General features: G+C 50.2%; 2 protein-coding genes across 2 annotated transcripts in view; both read left to right on the forward strand.

The window, feature by feature from the left end:
* Positions 1 to 8826: 8826 nt before the first annotated feature.
* Fem1a (fem-1 homolog A) lies at positions 8827 to 12407 on the forward strand. Its single transcript, XM_031348696.1, has one exon. The coding sequence runs from the start codon at positions 9178 to 9180 to the stop codon at positions 11140 to 11142; it is 1965 nt and encodes a 654-aa protein (XP_031204556.1). The 5' UTR covers positions 8827 to 9177; the 3' UTR covers positions 11143 to 12407.
* Positions 11238 to 20025, forward strand: part of Uhrf1 (ubiquitin like with PHD and ring finger domains 1) — a 60438-nt gene continuing 51650 nt past the window's right edge. The window contains exon 1 of the mRNA XM_031348683.1: positions 11238 to 11260. Coding sequence (XP_031204543.1) covers positions 11258 to 11260 — 3 coding nt within the window. The 5' untranslated portion in view covers positions 11238 to 11257. The remainder of the gene's footprint in view (positions 11261 to 20025) is intronic.

The following is a 20025-nucleotide window of genomic DNA, read 5'->3' on the forward strand; positions in this document are numbered from 1 at the left end:
TCCACAGTGGTGTCAAGGAATAGAGCCATGCAGCAGCAGTAAACAAAATCCATCTGTTCACCGCACACACCACTGTGATTCCCATCTGAGGCTCTATGAGGGAGCAGCTGCTGTAGGACAGCACCTGCAGGTGTCTCCTGGAGGAATATAATTAAATTTCTAGATACTCAGGGGCTAGCCAATGAAAGAACAGCCGCAGGAGAGAGCTGGTCTCCATTCATTAGCAATTAGGAGACATCAATTCCCCATTAGCTAGGGCAAGCCCTGTCTCCCTCCTTCACCTAGAGGAACAGAATCTTCTCTCTCCTGGGAGTCCTGCCTCAGTGGGCCCATTAACAAGCTGAGAGAGTTAAGATTAACAGATGTCTAAATGCCAGAGGTGCTTTCGGACGGGGCATGCAGTGGGGCCCTTGATGTCTGGGTTAAATCCCACAGTGGGAGACTTCCTCATATACTGACATCACAGGGGTGAGAGCAGGGAAGAGTGCCCACAATCTTGTTTCAGGTTTCTCTCTTTTGAACTTTCTCTGTTTGAACTTTCTCTCTTCTTTTCTTCCTTCCTTCCTTCTTTTCTTTTTTCTTTCCTTTTTTTTTTTTGTTTTTGTTTTTGTTTTTGTTTTTTTGAGACAAGGTTTCTTTGTGCAGCTCTGGATGTTGTGCACCTCACTTTGTAGACTAGGCTGGTCTAGAACTTGGAGATCCACTTGCCTTTGCCTCCTGAGTACTGGGATTAAAGACATGATCCACAAGTGCCCACATACACTACATTTCTTGTACTCACCCCAAATTCTCACCCCATTATTCTTTGATTGGAACTCTTGGGGCTTAGAGACTGAACACTGCCCTGGTTAGGTTTTATCAGCTTAACACAGCCGTCATTGGGGAGGTAGAATCATGACTGGTGTGGGAGTGTCCTAGACACTGTGGGTGCTGCCACCTGAGCAGCATGAAAAGAAAGTTAGGTTTAGCAAGCTCTGGAGCACAAGTTCATTAGCAGCTTCCTCCATTGCCTCTACATCAGCTCTAGCCTTGAGTTTCCCTCCACAATGGAGTGTAACACATACACCAACTGAACTTTCTCCCTTCAGTTACTTTTTCTCGTTGTTGAAGCAACAAAAAGGCACGCTAGGACAGTTGTTTCTTCTACCATCTCTCAGTAGACCGCTTGCCCAGCATTACAAAGCCTGGGTCCATCCCTAGTACCACATAAGATGGGTGTGTGGTGCCCACATCTGTCATCTCAGTATGCAGGAGGCTGAGGCATCCTCTGCTACATAGTGAGTCGTGGACCAGCCTGAGATATAAGACTCTGTCTTCAACACAACAGTAAAAAAGAAAAGTGGTGGTGTACACCTTTAATCCCAGCACTTGGGACTGAGGCAGGATGATCTCCAAGTTTGAGGCCAGCCTGGTTCTATAGAGGGAGTTCCAAGCTAGTCAGGGTTATACAGAAAAACTCTGTCTCAGAAAACAAAAAAGAGAAGGAAAGAAATAGGAGACAGAAAGATGGCCCAGTGGGTAGACAGACATTTGGTGCCAAGCCTGATGACCTGAATTTAATCTGAGACCCACACACTGGGTGGCAAGAAGAGCGATTCTCCCGCTTCTGCATGTGAACACCAGCAGGATTCTCAGGAGAGGGGCAGAGGTGGATCAGTGCTTACGAGCACTGGCTACTCCTCTGGAGGACCTGGCTTTAACTCTAGCACTGACATGCCAGCTCACAACCACATGGAACTCCAGTCCCAGGACTCTGACACCCCTTCTGGCTTCCATTACCACCTGGCACACACACAGTGCACAGAAACACATGCCCCTTAAAAGGTAACCTCAGTGAAGAATGGTGATCCCAGGCCCCTCCACATTTGCACAGGGTAAGTATGAAGCTAGACCGGGGTCTAGCCTGTGCCAGCTTTCTTCCTTGGCTTCCACTGAAGCCCCATCAGCTTTGTGAAAGATGAGTACCGCTCTCCTCAGTCTCAGTCTTAGTAGCTTCCATTGTGATTTGAGAAAGGCACCTGGCATATACTCTCGTGTGGATGTGTGTGTGTGTGTGTGTGTGTGTGTGTGTGTGTGTGTGTGCACGTGCATGTGTAGGTCAGAGGCCAATGCTGACTCTCTGACCTCAGGTATCATTCACCTTTTAATTTACATTTGTTTGTTTATTTATTTATTTATTTATTTACATTCTGAGTGTGCACATGAATGTTACATGTAGCTGTATGCATGTACATGTTCCTCTTCTTGTGGAATTCAGTTTTGTCTGTCCCCTTATGGGTACTGGGGATTGAACTCAGGTCATCAAGCTTGGTGGCAAGCTCCCTCTACTGGCTAAGCCATCTCACTAGCCCCTCTCTCACTTAAAACAGTATCTCACTCTATAGCCCAGAGTAGCCTGGAACTCAAAGCCATCCTGTTGCTTTAGTCTGCCAAATGCTGATATTAAAGATACAAGCCTTCATGCCTGGCTTTCCCATTCTCTCACAAAGCTGTTAGGGTCCCAAAGACTTACAAGACTTACAAGGTGAAGGCCAGCCTGGGCTACACAGCGATACTCTCAGACTGTAAGGTTTCCTTAAGGACCTCACACAGATCCAAGAACAAGAGGGTTCATATTTGTCTGTCACAGCCCTGAACCATGGTGGCTCTGAGCAGTAGCTCACTCTCTGCTCCATTGAGGGGTGCAGACCTCATGCCAGAGGGCCTCGAGTGAGAACTTTCTGCACTGGGCAGGACTCAGTCTATGATCCCCCATCAGCCACGTGGCATGGGGAATGGGATGCCACATGCCCAGGATGGGAAGAAATGTCAGTCATTGATGTCACTAAAGGCAGAGGTATCTGGCTAAGGAAAACAAGACAGCTCCTGAGAGTGGAGTGGCTTTGTAGTTGTTCGTGTCCACGTATGTCCTAGAGGAAGACGACAGTTGCTGGGCTCCTATGATCACCCCAGGCATTGGCTTTTGACCAGGTTTGCAGGACCGTGGTTGCTTGCCCCAGAGAGTGGTGCACTACATCACCAGTGTGGCACCTGCCTGCTGAGACCACACTGCAGCCCTAAGAGTCCATTGAGAGCCCACTTGTGAGGGGTCAGAGGACAACACACAGGGATTGGCGAGCTCCTTCCCTGATGTGGATCTTTTGCAGCAACCACTTTTACCCACTGAGGCATTTTGTTGGTTCCAAACTATTTTTTTAAATTGTATTTTAGCCAGATGTGATAGCATATGCCACTAATCCCAACACTTGGGAGGCAGAGGCAGGTGAATCTCTGAGTTTGAAGCTAGCTTGGTCTACATGGTGAGTTCCAAGACTATATAGAAAACCTTGAAGACGGAGAAGGAGGAGAAGGAGAAAGAGGAGGAGGAAAAGAAAGGAGAAAAGAGAAAAGAATAGTTTGTTTTACTATGACAGGTTCTCACTCGTTCAGACTGGCTCAGACTCACAGACCCTTCTGCTTCAGGCTCCCAAATCTATGGCTGAGGAAAGCTATAATAAGCAGATTCTCTTTCTGGGGAGACGGACATGCTCACCCTGTCAGAGTCAGGTAATACAGAGCAGCAGATGGTCAACATCAGTTACCACAGACATGTGCGTTTAATATATGCCACTTGTTGTTTTTAGTCAGTTTCACGTATCCCAGGGTAGCTTCTGATTCCCTATACAGCTGAGGTTGACCTTGAACTCCTAGTTCTCCTGCTGGATGCTTGCTTGTGTGGTGTTGAGAGTTGAACCCAAGGCTTTGTGCATATCAGGTAAGTGTTTGACCCACAGAGCTACAGACTTAGCCAAGCTTTTAATTTTTTAATGTTTCCTTCTTTGTTTTGAGTTGAGGTTTCACTCTGTGGCCCAGGCTGGCCTGAACTCATGACTCTTGCACCCCATCTTCCCAGGTCCTACAGTGACCGGCACAAGCTCTGCTCCACTAGACCTTAGTGCTGTCTGGATCCAGTCTACAGGTCCTCACTGAAGACTGAGGGTGTCCACACCTGGTCATTTCCTTCCTAGAGTTCTTGCTTTCAGAGCCTCTTTACAGCTGGGTCACAGGCCAGGATTTTATCCCAATTAGCCAAACTACAAGGAGCTATACCAAGCTAGCCTCCCATTGCAAGCCCACCTCTCTGCCTCCCTTACTCTCCCACCACACACACACACACACACACACACACACACACACACACACACACACACACACACACACACACACACACACACACACACACACACACACGCACACACACACACGCACGCACACTCACACACAGTCACACACACACACATGGTCACACACACATGGTCACACACACAAACACAGTCACACACACACATGGTTTCACACACACACACACACACGGTCACACACACACACACGGTTACACACTCATATGGTCACACACACAGTCACACACACACACACATGGTTTCACACACACACCATCACACACACGAACACACACATACATGGTCACACATACACGCACACACACATGGTCACACACACACAGTCACACACATATATGGTCACACACACACACACACACAACACACACGGTCACATTCTCAGTTTTGCAACCATCTGAATGCTCCTTCACCCTAACACACCGAGTCCCCATAAGCAGATACCCTGTGCCATCCGAAACAGGTCACAGTCCTACCCCTTCCCCAGTGCCCACACAGCCAGTGTTGTGAGGAACTCTGCATCTGAGCCTTTCACTGAGCAGCGTCCTCAGTTGTCTTGCTCCTGTTCATAGTTGAGTGCTGTTTCATTGCTTGAGTACACTATTATTTAAAAATATGTATTTTTTATTTTGTATTGGTGTTGGGGAGTGTTTGGGCATACAAACGCAGTGCCCATGAAAGCCAGAAGAGGCCATAGGACCTCTTAGAACTGCAGTTACAGTTGTGAGCTGCCATAGATCTGTCCTCTGTAAGAGCAGCCAGTGCTCTAACCACTGAGCAATCTCTCCAGTCTCTTTATTCAGACACCTAAAGACCTAGGGGCAGAGGCTGTCTCATAGCCTTGTACCTAAAAAGCCGAGGCCGAGGGGCAAAGCATGTGGTCCGGGAAGGACAACTAGGGGGCAGAGGGGCAAGTGGGATCCATGCAGCTGTGGCCCGCCTTATACACTTCTAACAGCCTGGTCTTCCCTGATATCACGTCTCTGTTTCTGGAGACATAGTCTCACAATGTAGCCTAGGCCGGCCCCCCTGGACTCAGCTTTGGGGGTGAGGTACACCAAGAAGCCTGTCTTCTGTATAACACTGAAAAGATCTCTCTGTGACTTTCCCAAGCAAACATGTCGACACGCAGACCACGCAGACGTGTGAGTAGGAGCTTGGGGTGGCAACTTCATGAGTCATCCTCAGCCAGACACCAGGACCCGAGAGGTCTTTGCTGCCTGTTTGGAATCTGCTGCAGGTTTCATGGAATTTTATTTGGGAGACAGAGGTAAGCTTCAGAAGTCAAAATGACATCTCCACCCAGACCTCCACCCCCACCCCCATCCCTGCTCAGCAACCGCAGAGATCGCCTCCTCAGGGAAGGATGAGAGCCTTGATTACTTCCTGTTCCTTAATGGTCCTTCAGAACAGAGTAGTTCATTCTAGTTTCCATGACAACAGGCAGGCAGCAGCAGAAGGGAAGTGGCTCCCAGAGCTTCCTCCCTACTCCCATAAGAGCTTCTGGCAGCCAGTCTCTTGATATATGAACCTGAAGATCGTGGAAATATCTACCACAGACGGGAGAGACACCTGTAAAAGTGGATGCCCCGCCGGACAGTGGTGGCGCACACCTTTAATCCCAGCACTTGGGAGACAGAGGCAGGCAGATTTCTGAGTTCGAGGCCAGCCTGGTCTACAGAGTGAGTTCCAGGACAGCCAGGGCTACACAGAGAAACCCTGTCTCGAAAAAAAGGGGGGGTTGGGGTGGGGGTCGGATGCCCCTTCCTGTCATAGAGCACAGTGGGAACAAGACCTTGGACTATCCTGATGAAGGAATTTCAGAGAAATTCCTTACGTTGTTGGATGTGGCTCAGGAGTGGAGCCTTTGCCCAGAAACCCCCAGTTAGATGCTGGGGTCGTGGCTCTGAGGAAAGCAAGCCTCTGCTAACTTTTTTCTAGCAAATAGAATTTATGGCACTGACCCGGGCTTCTCAGCATCTGTGATTATTGAGGCTGTCGCCCCCTGCTGCCCACTGTGGGAACTGCCCCTATCTTTGGCTTCCCGGTAACAGTTGGAGCAGCCCAGTTCATTCTAAGGCATCCCAACTCGGTGTCCACCAAGTCCTACGGCTTACAGAGCTGGGCCTGATGGAGCCCACCTGTGATTTCAGTTCTTGGCAGTTCCATCGCAGTTGTGGAGATGGCAGACTTTGGCTATGCTCTGGTGTTCCATACATCAAACCCTGTGACGTTTTTACTCCTGGCTGCTTCGGACAGCATGTGCTTTTCCAGTTTCTGTCCCTTCCCCGTTGCTAGTGCCTATGACAAGGTCTCTCCCCTGAGTGTGCTCATCCCATGAATTCTCTGTCTGACTCAGTACTGGCTACAATGTAAATAATGTGTCCATGACTGTTTTGCTGCATCATCTATGGAATAAAGGCAGTCCTGGTGTCTTTAACCCCAGCATTCCAGAGGCAGACACAGGTGGCTCTCTGGAGTTCAAGGCCATTTTGGGATACATAGTGAGACCCTGTCTAAAACATAAAAGCAAAAAAGAGAGGGGGGTATATCCGTCCAGATTCAACGTAGCTTTTTGGAGGGTGGGGATCAAGGGTTTCTTGTGTAGCCATGGCTGTCCTGGAACTTATTCTGTAAGCCATGCTGGCCCCAAAGCCCTCTCACAAACCCAGAGACAATTTTAAAATTTGAGACAGTCTTGCCCAGGCTAAGCTGCTCATCATCTTCCTGCCTTATCCCTCCCATGCATCCCAGTGATTGGTGTACAGAACCATAGCAAGGTGGACACAGTCTAAAAAGAAAAACATTTCGGGGCTGGAGAGATGGCTCAGTGATTAAGAGCACTGATTGCTCTTCCAGAGGTCCTGAGTTCAATTCCCAGCAACCACATGGTGGCTCACAACCATCTGTAATGGGATCTGATGCCCTCTTCTGGTACATCTGAAGACAGCTACATTGTACTCATAAAAATAAATAAATCTTTAAAAAAGAAAAGAAAAAGAAAAACATCTAAATGCAAAGATGTTTAGATCTGGCTGTGTTTGAAACAGCCAAGAGGCCATTGACTGGGACCTTTGGCTCTCAGCACTGGGATCTTAACATGGAGAAGAAGGAACACCAGGATCTTGTGTGTCCAGAGAACACAAGAAAAAGATAGATGATTTAGAGGCTAGCCTGAGCTATCCCCAGGATCCACAGACCCACATGGTAGAAAGAGAAAATGGATTTTCCCAAGCTGCCCTCTGACTACAGCTCTCTCTCTCTCTCTCTCTCTCTCTCTCTCTCTCTCTCTCTCTCTCACACACACACACACACACACACACACACACACACACAAGTATGTGCATATGGGCAGAGCTCTGACAACCACAACTTCTGGTCTTGCACTGACACCCATACAAATAAAAATAAAATCTTTTTTTAAATTACATAATGTGTTGAAGTAGTTCAGTGGAGACCACATGCCAAGCCTCTGCAGAGTCCCTGGGGTCCATCTTCAACACCAGGAGAGCCAATCAGTGTTGGAGCCATTGGTCTGTGGTTGTCCAGGAAGATATGAATTGCATATTGGCTTAACCTTCCATAGGCCTCCCCACTTTCCTCCTGGAGCCTGTGTCCTGGCTGCCACCACTCAGCTTCTAAACTCCTTTCCTCCCTAAACCCCATCAGAACTATTTGCAGAATGAGCAGATTCATCCCATCCTTGGCGTGGCAACCTGGGATCTGTGCTCCCACTTTCTGAGTGTTTAAAATATACATATTAAAATATTAAATGTATACATGTATATGTGTATATAAACCAGTATAAATAAACAATGATAAACATATAGCTCTGTTTTGTTTTTTCGAGACAGGGTTTCTCTGTGTAGCCCTGGCTGTCCTGGAACTCACTCTCTAGACCAGGCTGACCTCGAACTCAAGAAATCAGCCTGCCTTTGCCTCCCAAGTGCTGGTATTAAAGGCGTGCGCAACCACTGCCTGGCTATTTAATTGTATTTTATGTGTGCGAAGGGATGCACTGCCAGCTCAGGATCTTACACCAGGCGCTCCCTCTGCTGGTCAGCGGGTCTTTCATAGACGCCCTCAGCACCTTCCACCTCGCTCTGGATTGGCTGCGAGTCATCCTCGTTGCCCGCTGGGAAATGTAGTCCGCAAAGGAGGCGGAGCCCGTTCATTTCCTGCCTGCGCGGCCACGAAAACCGGAAGTACACCACCACATTGCCCAGGGTCGTCCGACTGCCTTGCCTGACACGAAGAGACGCTTTTTATTTACATTTCGTCTCGCGAGTACCCCACGGCGCTCTGGGAAATGTATTCCTTCTTCCCGCTTCATGTTTTCCTGTAGGTTCTGCGTTAATGACATGACAGAATGTATGTGATCACCTGGCCAAACTGCTCAGAGCCCTTCAAAACATGTTGTATAGCTTTACATGATGTAGTCTTTCAGTGGTACCTCGCCCAGTATTCTCTGAGCTAGAGCACGGACTTCTTGCCCTGTCTACTGTCAGTGACAGTAACCGGATATATGTCATTAAATGCTCAGGGTCACATACAGACTTGCATGATAGAAATTGAAAACTGAGAGGCTTTCTGAAAAAAACGTCCTCTTGGGAACTGAGCGAGAACGTGCTTCCGGTAATCTCCGCCTTCGATTCAATACCAGGAAGTGCGTCACTCCATTTCCCAATGGTCGCAATGGCCTTGCTTGGCGGAAATTGCCATCTTTCCACCGGTTCTTCCCAACTGCTTAACTTCTCGTCCACTTCTCCTAGTCCCATTCGGGAAATGTAGTTTTTTCGTTTTTCTGATTCCAGTATCATCCGGCGGGTGATCGTTCATAGGACTCCATTTCCCAGCATGCCTGTACACTCTGTCCTCGCCCCTTCGCGGCGGCCATTTTATTCCTCTCGGAGACACGATAAGATGACAGCTCGGGAGAAGGTGAAGGTTGTGTCTGGCGATCGGCGGCCGGGCTAGATCCAGCAGTGAGGCTTCCAGCATGGATCTGCACACAGCGGTGTACAACGCGGCGCACGACGGCAAGCTGCTGCTGCTGCAGAAGCTGCTGGCCGGCCGTGGGCGTGAGGAGCTGGAGGAGCTGCTGGGTGAGGTGGCCGGCGGTGGCACGCCACTGCTAATCGCAGCGCGCCGTGGACACCTAGACGTGGTGGAGTATCTGGTGGACCACTGCGGCGCTAGCGTGGAGGCGAGCGGCTCCGTACACTTCGATGGCGAGACTATCGAGGGTGCGCCACCGCTCTGGGCAGCGTCGGCAGCGGGTCACCTGGCCGTTGTGCGTAGTCTTCTGCGCCGAGGCGCCTCGGTCAACCGCACTACGCGCACTAACTCCACGCCGCTGCGCGCCGCCTGCTTCGACGGCCACCTGGACGTCGTGCGCTACCTAGTGGGCGAGCACAAGGCGGACCTGGAGGTAGCCAATCGCCACGGCCACACGTGCCTCATGATCTCCTGCTACAAGGGCCACCGCGAGATCGCGCGCTACCTGCTGGAGCGCGGCGCACAGGTGAACCGGCGTAGCGCCAAGGGCAACACCGCCCTGCACGATTGTGCGGAATCTGGCAGCCTGGAGATCCTACAGCTGCTGCTGGGCTGCCACGCGCGCATGGAGCGCGACGGCTATGGCATGACCCCACTGCTGGCCGCCAGCGTCACCGGGCACACTAACATCGTGGAGTACCTCATCCAGGAACAGCCTGGCCATGAGCAGCTCTCAGGGTCAGAGCTTCCTGGAGAAGGCTCCTCCCAGGGGGCAGGAAACCACTGTTCCACCCCTGAAGAAGCAGAACCGTATGAGAGCTGCTGCCCTACCAGCCGGGAAGCCGCTGTGGAAGCTTTGGAGCTCCTGGGTGCCACCTATGTGGATAAGAAGAGGGATCTGCTTGGAGCTCTGAAGCACTGGAGAAGGGCGATGGAACTGCGCCACCAGGGTGGAGGCTACCTTCCTAAGCCGGAGCCCCAGCAACTGGTTCTGGCCTATGACTATTCCAGGGAGGTGACCACGCCCCAAGAGTTGGAAGCTCTCATCACAGATCCTGACGAGATGCGGATGCAGGCGCTGCTGATACGGGAGAGGATCTTAGGCCCCTCGCACCCTGACACTTCTTATTACATACGGTACCGAGGTGCTGTCTATGCGGACTCTGGAAATTTTGAGCGCTGTATCCGTCTGTGGAAGTATGCCTTGGACATGCAACAAAACAACCTGGAGCCCCTGAGCCCCATGACCGCCAGCAGCTTCCTGTCATTTGCAGAGCTCTTCTCCTATGTGCTGCAGGACCGCTCGGCCAAGGGCAACCTGGGCATGCAGCTTGGCTTTGCCGACCTCATGGGTGTGCTCAGCAAAGGGGTTCGGGAAGTGGAGAGGGCTCTGCAGCTGCCCAAGGAACCGGGTGACTCTGCACAATTCACCAAAGCCATTGCCATCATCCTTCACCTTCTGTATCTACTGGAGAAGGTGGAGTGCACCCCCAGCCAGGAACACCTCAAGCACCAGACAGTCTACCGCCTGCTCAAGTGTGCCCCTCGAGGCAAGAATGGCTTCACCCCACTACACATGGCTGTGGACAAGGAGACCACCAATGTGGGCCGGTATCGAGTGGGCGTCTTCCCATCGCTGCAGGTAGTCAAGGTGCTGTTGGACTGCGGAGCAGACCCTGACAGCAGGGATTTCGACAACAACACCCCACTGCACATCGCTGCCCAGAACAATTGCCCGGCCATCATGGACGCTCTCATCGAAGCTGGGGCCCACATGGACGCCACCAATGCCTTCAAAAAGACTGCCTACGAGCTGCTGGACTCGAAGCTGTTGGCCAAGAGCACCGTGCAGCCCTTCAACTATGTGACACTGCAGTGCCTGGCTGCCCGTGCCCTGGACAGGAACAAGGTCCCTTATAAGGGCTTCATCCCAGAGGAGCTGGAGGCCTTCATCCAGTTGCATTGAGCCTGGCCTAGCCACTGGTGCCCACTTGGGCCTTACTTCTCCAAGCAGGAGCATCCAGGCCCGTTGGCCTGCCGGAGTGAAGCCAGCTGTTGATTCTAGAAGCCTTCAGGGTCACATGGTAGGAAGATGGTCTTTTTTTTTTTTTTTTTTTTTTTTGTGGAAATGCCAAAAAACAAAAACGAACAAACCCGATGCCCAAGCCTCCCCAGTGGCATGCTTCTGTCAGGGTCTGGAGGCCTCTGCACTGTCACCCAGTCCCCAGCCAGCTTGTCCTAGAGTCCTGCAGTGAGCAAACACTCTCCTTCCTGCGGTGGGCACTGGCCACCTAGATGTTTGCAGTTGGTTTGTCCTTTCCTAAGCAGATGAGCAACAGCCAGGAGCCCATGGTGTGAGGGTTTTTTCCTGTCTTTTTTCACTGGTTTTTGTTTGTTGGACTTGGTAATGACTTAGTTGGGAGTTGCCTGTATTTTGCAGTGGCCACAGCTGAGAGCAGCATGAACTGTGTGTGAATACAGATCTGTGACCAAGGTCCTGGGAAGCCTCCTCGTTTCTGTGCTGATTAGAGAGAGGACTATCCCCCCAAGAAGGCCCAGAGCCAGTTGCAAGAGCCACAGCCAGGCAGACACCAATGCCTCCTGTCCTGCCCTCTGGATGGACAGACACAGTTCCCAACCTTGGGCTACAGCTAGAACTGCCTGGCAGATGCTATGGCTGCCAGGCTCACATCTATGCCACACTTGGCCTGTCACCTTCATCCTTTTGTACTGAGGAGTCCCCAGTATACGATAACTTCTGGGGATGGTCTTCTCACCAAGATAGGGGCAGGTGGGGAGCTGCCAGCCAGGGCAGCGATGGACCCATGTGGTACCGGCTTGGCCCACGTGGCACCCTGAGTGCAGCCCCAGAACCACAGAAGTTACTGAACAGCTGCCTGTGACTTCACCAGCTCTCTACTCCATCGTTTGTGGCAAGTGGTTCACCCTGGTCAGGCCAAAGCAGGAGGTGCTCATCCCAGCCTGTAGAGGCCAGCCTACAAGGGTAGGAAGGCACGTGTAGAGGGGCCAGTCCCTCCCTCAGCCATTTAAGCCACATAAACTGTCCCTTGAGGACATCAGTGTGTGATTGCAGTGCTAGGTAGATTCTCTGTATAAACAAGCTTTAGGCCTTACTGGGCAGGGCCTCGCTGCTACACCCTGCCAAAGCTCAGGGCAAACCTTTGAGTCTTGGCACTGGTATTTATGGATTAAAACGCAGGTATGTGAAGACGTCTGCCTAGCTGTTATTTGATGTGGCTAGGTAGAGCGGGAAGCCAGGTGAATGCTTGTCAAGCATGAATGGTGGCACAGACCCATCATCTTAGCACTTCCAGGGCTGAGGCAGGAGGATCATAAGTTGGAGGCCACCGGAGTGAACAGTAAGTTCAAGGATAGCCTGGGGATAACATAATAAGACAGTATTTCAAGACTCCTACCCTCTCAGAACCTGCTCCTATGAGGTGTAGCACTAGTGAACATTTCCTGAGCCCCATGTGCTCAGATGTAATACCTGGTCCACAGCAGCTGCCTTCTGATGGAGCCAGTGCCATTCAGGTGTTTCAGGTGGGGCAAGTTCAGAGAGGTTACACTAATGGTGTGCTTAGGGACACAGCACATGAGAAAATGGCAGACTCAAGCCTTCTGTCTCAGTAGCTGACATGTCCAGACCCACTCCCCTACCTCAGCACCCTGAACATATATCTCATGGGTCCTTCTATAACCACTGACCTCCAACCTCAAATTTAAGAACAATTATTTGAGCCCCATGTTTTTCATGCTGTCAGAATTAGGAAATGCGACCTGGGGCCTGAACATTCTTCTGCGAGGGTTAATCTAGCAGGTCCCAGAGGTGCCTCCAGCCAGGTTCTTCCCAGGGGGGAACAGCAGGATCAAAAAACAGATTCCTGGGCTGGCGAGATGGCTCATTGGGTAAGAGTACTTACTGCTTTTCCAGAGGTCCTGACTTCAATTCCCAGCAACCACATGGTGGCTCACAACCATCTATAATGGGATCCAATGCTCTCTTCTGGTGTGTCTGAAGACAGCTACAGTGTATTCACATACATTAAATTAATTAATTAATTAATTTAAAAAAAAAAACAGATTCCTGCAAAGCTACCACAGGGCCTACCCAGCCTTAACCATAAGCTACCTGTAATTGGACAGGCTTATGTCACTTGTGTACTCTTTAGCCAATTACAGTAGCCCGTGAGCAGGCTGCAGTGATTTTAAAGACTAAAGCAGGGTGTAGTGGGTGTGTTCTAGAGGCAGGTGGCTCTTTCTGAGCCTAAGGTCATCCTGGTCTACATAGTTCTAAGATAGACATAACTACTTAGACCCCCCCTCCCAACAAAACAAGACAAAAAGAATAGTGCAGGGGAGATGGCTCATTGGTAAGCACTTGCCACCTGTGAGACTCCAGTTTGACCCCTCAACACACCACCATAGCAAGTGGGCAGATTAGACTGGGAGCAAGGGCGGGAGACATGCCCCTACCCAGTTCTGGCTGGTCCTCTGTCTCTGTTCATGTGGACAGCACAGCCTGTTCCTGTGGTGCCACATGGCTGTACCAGTGTCTGGTATTTCTAAGTAGGGAGTGTCCTGATCCCAGGTTAAACATAGCCCAGCACAGAACCGCTTGGCCAGATCTACAGAGCGCCCAGAAGGATGAAAGACAGCACAGCAGGTGTGGATCAGAGTCTGGCCTGCAATTGCTAGGCTGCAGAGGACAAGGTGGGCCTGGTTCTGCACATTTGAGATGCCACACTAGGGGATCCCACCCTCAGCCCTCATGACTTGTTAAAGCCTGTCAAGAAACAAGCTTGAGTGGCAGGCGGTGGTGGCGCATGCTTTAACCCCAGCACTTGGGAGACAGAGGCAGGTGGATTTCTGAGTTCAAGGCCAGCCTGGTCTACAGAGTGAGTTCCAGGACAGCCAGGGCTACACAGAGAAACCCTGTCTCAAAAAAAAAAAGGAAAAAAAAAAGAAGAAGAAGCAAGCTTGAATCCGATGTCCTGTCTGTCACATAGCTTCAGTCCCAGAGCTCCAGAGGCAGATGGACAAAACCAAGCAACAAATACAAGTGAGCTTGATTGGCCCTGACTGGCAGAAGTCTTCCCAGCCCACGAACTACCTCCCCAGGGTACTTCCCTCTCAGCCAATTGCTTGCTTGCTTGCTTTTAAAATTATGTGTGTGTGCCAGGTGTGGTGGTACATGCCTCCGGCAGAGGCAGGCAGATCTCTGTAAGTTCTAGGCCAGCCTGGTCTACAGAGAGTTCCACGACAGGCAGGGCCTGCAGAAGTCACGTAGGTCCATCTACCTGGAGCTGGAGTTATAGTTGATGTGGGCCACCCGATGTGGGTGCTGGGAATCATGCTTGGGTTAACTGCTGAGCCATCTCACCAGCCCTTTGCTTTTAGTCTTTTAAGGCAGAGTTTCACATAGCCCAAGCTGGTCTTGAACTCCTGCCTCCTGGCTGAGATCACTGCCATGTGACAGCAGGCTTAGTTTATAAAACTGGCTATGTTCATATCTAGAAATCAGTGGTTTTTAGAGTATCCTCGGGGGTATACAATCATTGCCATTTCCAGAGGTCCCCCCAGAAGTTGATTTCAGACCTGGGGTGCAGTCAACAGTAAGCATTGGAGAGCATGGAGCCCTGGAGTCCACCCCAAGCCCTGAGAAAAATACTTTTTTTTTTGTTTGTTTTGGTTTGTTTCGGTTTGGTTTTTTTGAGACAGGGTTTCTCTGTGTAGCCCTGGCTGTCCTGGAACTCACTCTGTAGACCAGGCTGGCCTTGAACTCAGAAATCCACCTGCCTGCTTCTCTGCCTCCCAAGTGCTGGGATTAAAGGCGTGTGCCACCACTGCCTGGCGAGAAAAATACTTTTTAATTTAAAAACAGTAAAGTTTGCTCAGTAGTGGCAGATGACTGGGATGAGTGAGGCTGGATCACTGGCAATAAAATTATGAGACTCCAAAATTCAGAGTATGAAAGCCACCAAGCAATGGACATGGGGCTGGCCAGCATTCCAGCCTGACAAGTGGGCATTGACCAGCTCACATCTGGTGAAGGGTCTGAGAGTTCCTGGGGCAGGAATGGTGGACCTAAGTCTTCAGGGAGAAGAAAGCCCCTTTCACTTCCCTGGTATTCTGACTGCCTCCCAGGACTGCTTAAGGGCCTGGGCCATAGGACAGGCTAAAAACAAAAGCCCCATCCTAACATCTGGCAGGAGACTACCCTCTTTGGGCACCAACTCTAGGCACGACAGTGACATTCAGTCTCACCTTATAATCTTGAAGATTGACTCTACCTTCTGTGCCTCAGTTTTCCTGCCTGCAAGATGTGGAAGGAGCATTATGCCCTTCCAGGAATGCTAACTGAATGACAGCTGTTGCTATCTTTGTCCCAGGGCTGAAATCCTCACCAGGCAGGGAGTGCTCATGAGCTCAGGCTGCTTGCTGCCCATGGTGCCTCCTGATGGAAAAGTCTTTATTGTACCCCCCCCAGCACTTCCCACACCCCTCAACGTGTCATGATTAACGCATAGCCCAGGTTGAATTCAAACTCACGGTGTAGCTGTAGCTAAAGCTGACGTTGAATCTTGATCAACTGAGAGTGGTGTCCGGAGTTTCATGTCCAACAGGTTGACATCAGCCCATTGACCTCGAGTGTGCTCCCCCCTCCACACTATACACACATTGGCTTCCCTGGGCTGCTTAGAGACTTCACGCTTACTTCCTAGGTTGTGTTCTCCATCTTCCAGGGTGCCCCTCTAGGAGCTGCCCCAGATGAGCTAGGATGCCCACCTGTTCAGCATCCCCACCTCAGCTCGCACAGGAACACAGCAGGAGCCACAGAAGGTGGCTTTGGCATACAGTAGGTGCTGAACACAATTGAGTCCATCACGAGAGGGCGATAAAACAAAACTCACCAGCCAGCAGGAAGAGAACGGGCCAAGACGACCTGAAATCCAAGTTAAACATCAGTTGAAAGTCAAAATTTGCTGGGCAGTGTTGGTACACGCCTTTAATCCCAGCACTTGGGAGGCAGAGACAGGTAGATTTCTGAGTTCGAGGCCAGCCTGGTCTACAGAGTGAGTTCTAGGATGGCCAGGGTTACACAGAGAAACCCTGTCTGGAAAAAAAAAAGTCAAAATTTATTATGGGTGCTGAATGACTAGAGCATATGGAGTTCTGTTTTTGGTTGGTTGGTTGGTTGGTTTTTTTTTTGGGAGGGGTCTGTTTTTGTTTTGGAAATGGGGTCTCACTGTGTAGCCTAGGTTGGCCTGGCATAAATTTTAGTTTTTAACTTGAAAGGTTTTTATTGAGGCACACTCTGATGAGAATTGTTTCCCTTGGCCTCTGAAGTGTTGATGTGTCTGGCATGAGCTCCGGGATGGGGACGTACCTCATTGGTACAACTCTTGTCTAGCCTCTGCCAGGGTCCCGGGTGAGAAATGTGTGCAGGCACATGTGTGCCCATGTTAGGAGGCCAGGGTCATCAGCATGTCAGGCTCATTTCCTGATGGTTTGTTGGGGTTTGCGTGTGTGTGTGTGTGTGTGTGTGTGTGTGTGTGTGTGTGTGTGTAGCTCAGAGGAAAACTCTAGAGAGTTGATGTTCTCCTTCCAGCACGCGGTTACCTGGGATTGAACTCGGGTTCGGCAGGCTATGCAGCAAGAGTCTAGTGGCCATGGTTGATTTTGAGCCAGTCTCACTGACCCTGCAGCATAGAGCTGCCTAGGCAAGCTGGCCAGGGATCCCTGGATCCTCCTCCTGCCTCTGCCTCCCCAGCACTGGGATCACAGGCAAACACCAGCTGTTTTATTCATATTCAGACATAAGTCCCCTTGTGCAGCAAGCACTTTACCTACCAAATCATCTTCCCAGCCCCAGAGTAATGGACTTTAAATGAGGTGGCCCAGAAAACCTACTACAGAGACCTTGGGAGAGGAGAGGAAATAAATGCACACACTTATGGGTGTTTTGTCTGCAAGTGTGGCCATCACAGGGGCCAGAAGAGGGTGTTGGATGCCCTGGAACTGGAATTACAGATGGTTGTGAGCTGGCACATTGTACTTAGAACTGAATATAGGTCCTTTGCAGGAGCAGCTGGGGCTCTAACCACTGTCCCTCAGGTTCCAAGAGCTTGGATTTGAGCAAAATCATGAGGAAGTTTAAGAGGGAGCCAGGGAAGAATCTAGGGGGAGCTTTCCAACCACTGGCTAGGCTCAGAGGTCTAAAGGCACACCTAAGTGAGGAGAAAACTGGCTGAAAGAATACTGCTGCATGCTGGGCCGTGGTGGCACACGCCTTTAATCCCAGCACTTGGGAGGCAGAGGCAGGCAGATTTCTGAGTTCGAGGCCAGCCTGGTCTACAGACTGAGTTCCAGGACAGCCAGGGCTATACAGAGAAACCCTGTCTCGAAAAACCAAAAAAAAAAAAAAACTGCCTCAGAGTGAGGAGGACGAGGAGAGAGTGCCAGTCCTCTGTAGAAGGTCACAGCAGCCTTTAGCAGTGTGCTCCCCACTGTGGAGTGGGGTATGGGGACTTCACCCAGGGCTATATAGAAATCATTTCTGGAACAGAACCTGTAGGAACCTTCTGTGTCCCTGTTAGGGCTGTCATCTTCCGGAAAGTTCTACTCAGTGTGGGCAGAAGCCAGGAGGGCCTTGGCAAGTAGCACAAGTTCCTCTTTTCAGTTCCCTGAAGCACAAGAGGCTGGCTGGGGCCAGGTCATGGTAACCTTAGACTCTGCCACAGGCACTGAAAGGAAGGAGTCTGCTCATTTGCTCATCCTAGCCACCTGCAAACTTAGAGACCACTCTACTGCCTGTGTTGGGACACACACCCAAAGCTACCATGCCTCACCACCTGAGTTTGATCTCCAGGATCCAGTGGAAGGGGAGGACCGACCTCCACATGCATACTTACAAGTTCTGCCCCAGTCAAAAGTCAGCCACGTAAGTTGTGTGACTCTCCTCTGGGCTTGAAGAGAACATTTGCAAAATAAAAAAGGCCCTTAAGAACATCCAGCATGAATTCCAGTGCTCCAGAGGAGGAAGAGGCTAGCCTGATATATATACATAGTGAGTTCTAGGACAGCTGGGGCTACTGTGTGAGACCATGTCCCCCATTACCCAGGAAAGGCTGAGAGTGGACACAACCTTCTGAGTTTCTAGCCAGCTAGTGACACCTGGCTGAGACTGCTACGGGGATATCAGACTGGAGCTCAGACAATGTCCATGGTCCCAGCCCCTCACAGGTTCCTCCTCTACAGGCTTCCTTTACTCACTCAGCCAACTCCGTTGGCATCTCTGTCCCCAGCACAGGTCTGGACACAGCAGATACTAAATAATGGCTCATTTAAAAACTCATGTAGGATTGGAGCTATGGCTCAGAATTAAAGCACTTGCCTAGCAGTAAATAAATTTAAAAAGTAAAAGTGTATTGAAAAAAATCATCTTTGACAGGGTCTCCTCCAGCCCAAGCTAGCCTCAAACTTGTTAAGTGGCTGAGATTGGCCTTGAATTCTTGATCTTTTATTTCAGCTTCCCAAATGCCAGGATGATTGAATTATATTTCTTGGTTTTTTTTTTTTTTAAGATTTATATATATGAATATTCTGTCTTCCTGAATGCATAGCAGAAGAGGGCAACAGACACCATTATACATGGTTGCGAGGCACCATGTGGTTGCTGGGAATTGAACTCAGGACCTGTGGAAGAACAACCAGTGCTCTTAACCACTGAGCCATCTCTCCAGCCCTACATTTCCTGGTTTATTTTGGGTGTGTGTGGAGGTCAGAGGATAGCTTACAGGAGTCCATTCTCCCCTTTCACCCTGTGAGTCCTGGTGAGCAAACTCCCGTTATGAGGCTCTATGGCAAGTGCCTAACCCTTTAACCAGCTGAGTTATCTCTCGGGCTCCCCAAGTCCAATGAAAATGACTTAGCAGGCTGACCTTCTCTGTCCCATCCTCTCTGCCTCTTCCTAACATGGCTCCCCTAACATGCCAGCCCCTGTCTAGCCCCAGAGCTTTTGCTTGAGCTGTACTGTCCCTCACCACACACTCACACACAAAGCCTCCTTGCTTCCTTTACTGATGTCTCCTTTTACACTTCTTCACCCCAGAACACCCATAGCTAAGAGCTAGCACCCTCCCACCCACCACTGCATGTCAGAAACCTGGACAGTCCCACACTGTTAGAGAACTTCATTTACATCCCCACCCCCAAGGAACTGTGATGCTGGGGTTTCACTTCAGTTCGGTCATGCACAGAAGATCAGCCGACCCCAGAGAGCTCTGGACTCGGGTTGAGAAGCACTGTTCTCTAACAGTACTCCATGGGATCTGATACCCTCTTCTGATATGCATGCATACAAAAGAATATGTATACACATATGTATGTACACATACACACACAAATATATATGAAACAACATAAGTAAATATTTTTTTTAAAGAGCATTTGGGCTGGAGAGATGGCTCAGCAGTTAAGAGCACTGACTGCTCTTCCAGAAGTCCTGAGTTCAAATCCCAGCAACTACATGGTGGTTTACAACATCTGTAATGAGATATGACGCCCTCTTCTGGAGTGTCTGAAGACAGCTAGAGTGTACTCACATATAGTAAGAAAAAAAAAAAAAGGAAGGAAAGAAGAAAAGGAAGAAAAGGAAGGAAGAAAGGAAGGAAGAAAAAGCACTTACTGCCCTTGCAGAGGATCCTGGTTTGGATCCCAGCACCCACATCACCACAGCCTGTAACTCCAGGGGAACTGACACACTGTATACTTACTAGGTGCACATGAACTCGTAGAGTCTTACACACATACCCATAAAGATAGT

The sequence above is a fragment of the Mastomys coucha genome, unplaced genomic scaffold (genome assembly GCF_008632895.1).
Source record: "Mastomys coucha isolate ucsf_1 unplaced genomic scaffold, UCSF_Mcou_1 pScaffold3, whole genome shotgun sequence".
Taxonomy (NCBI): Eukaryota; Metazoa; Chordata; class Mammalia; order Rodentia; family Muridae; genus Mastomys; species Mastomys coucha.

Bases quoted from the DNA above. Each gene is read 5' to 3' on its own strand.
- Fem1a (XM_031348696.1), top strand. From the start codon at position 9,178: ATGGATCTGCACACAGCGGTGTACAACGCGGCGCACGACGGCAAGCTG.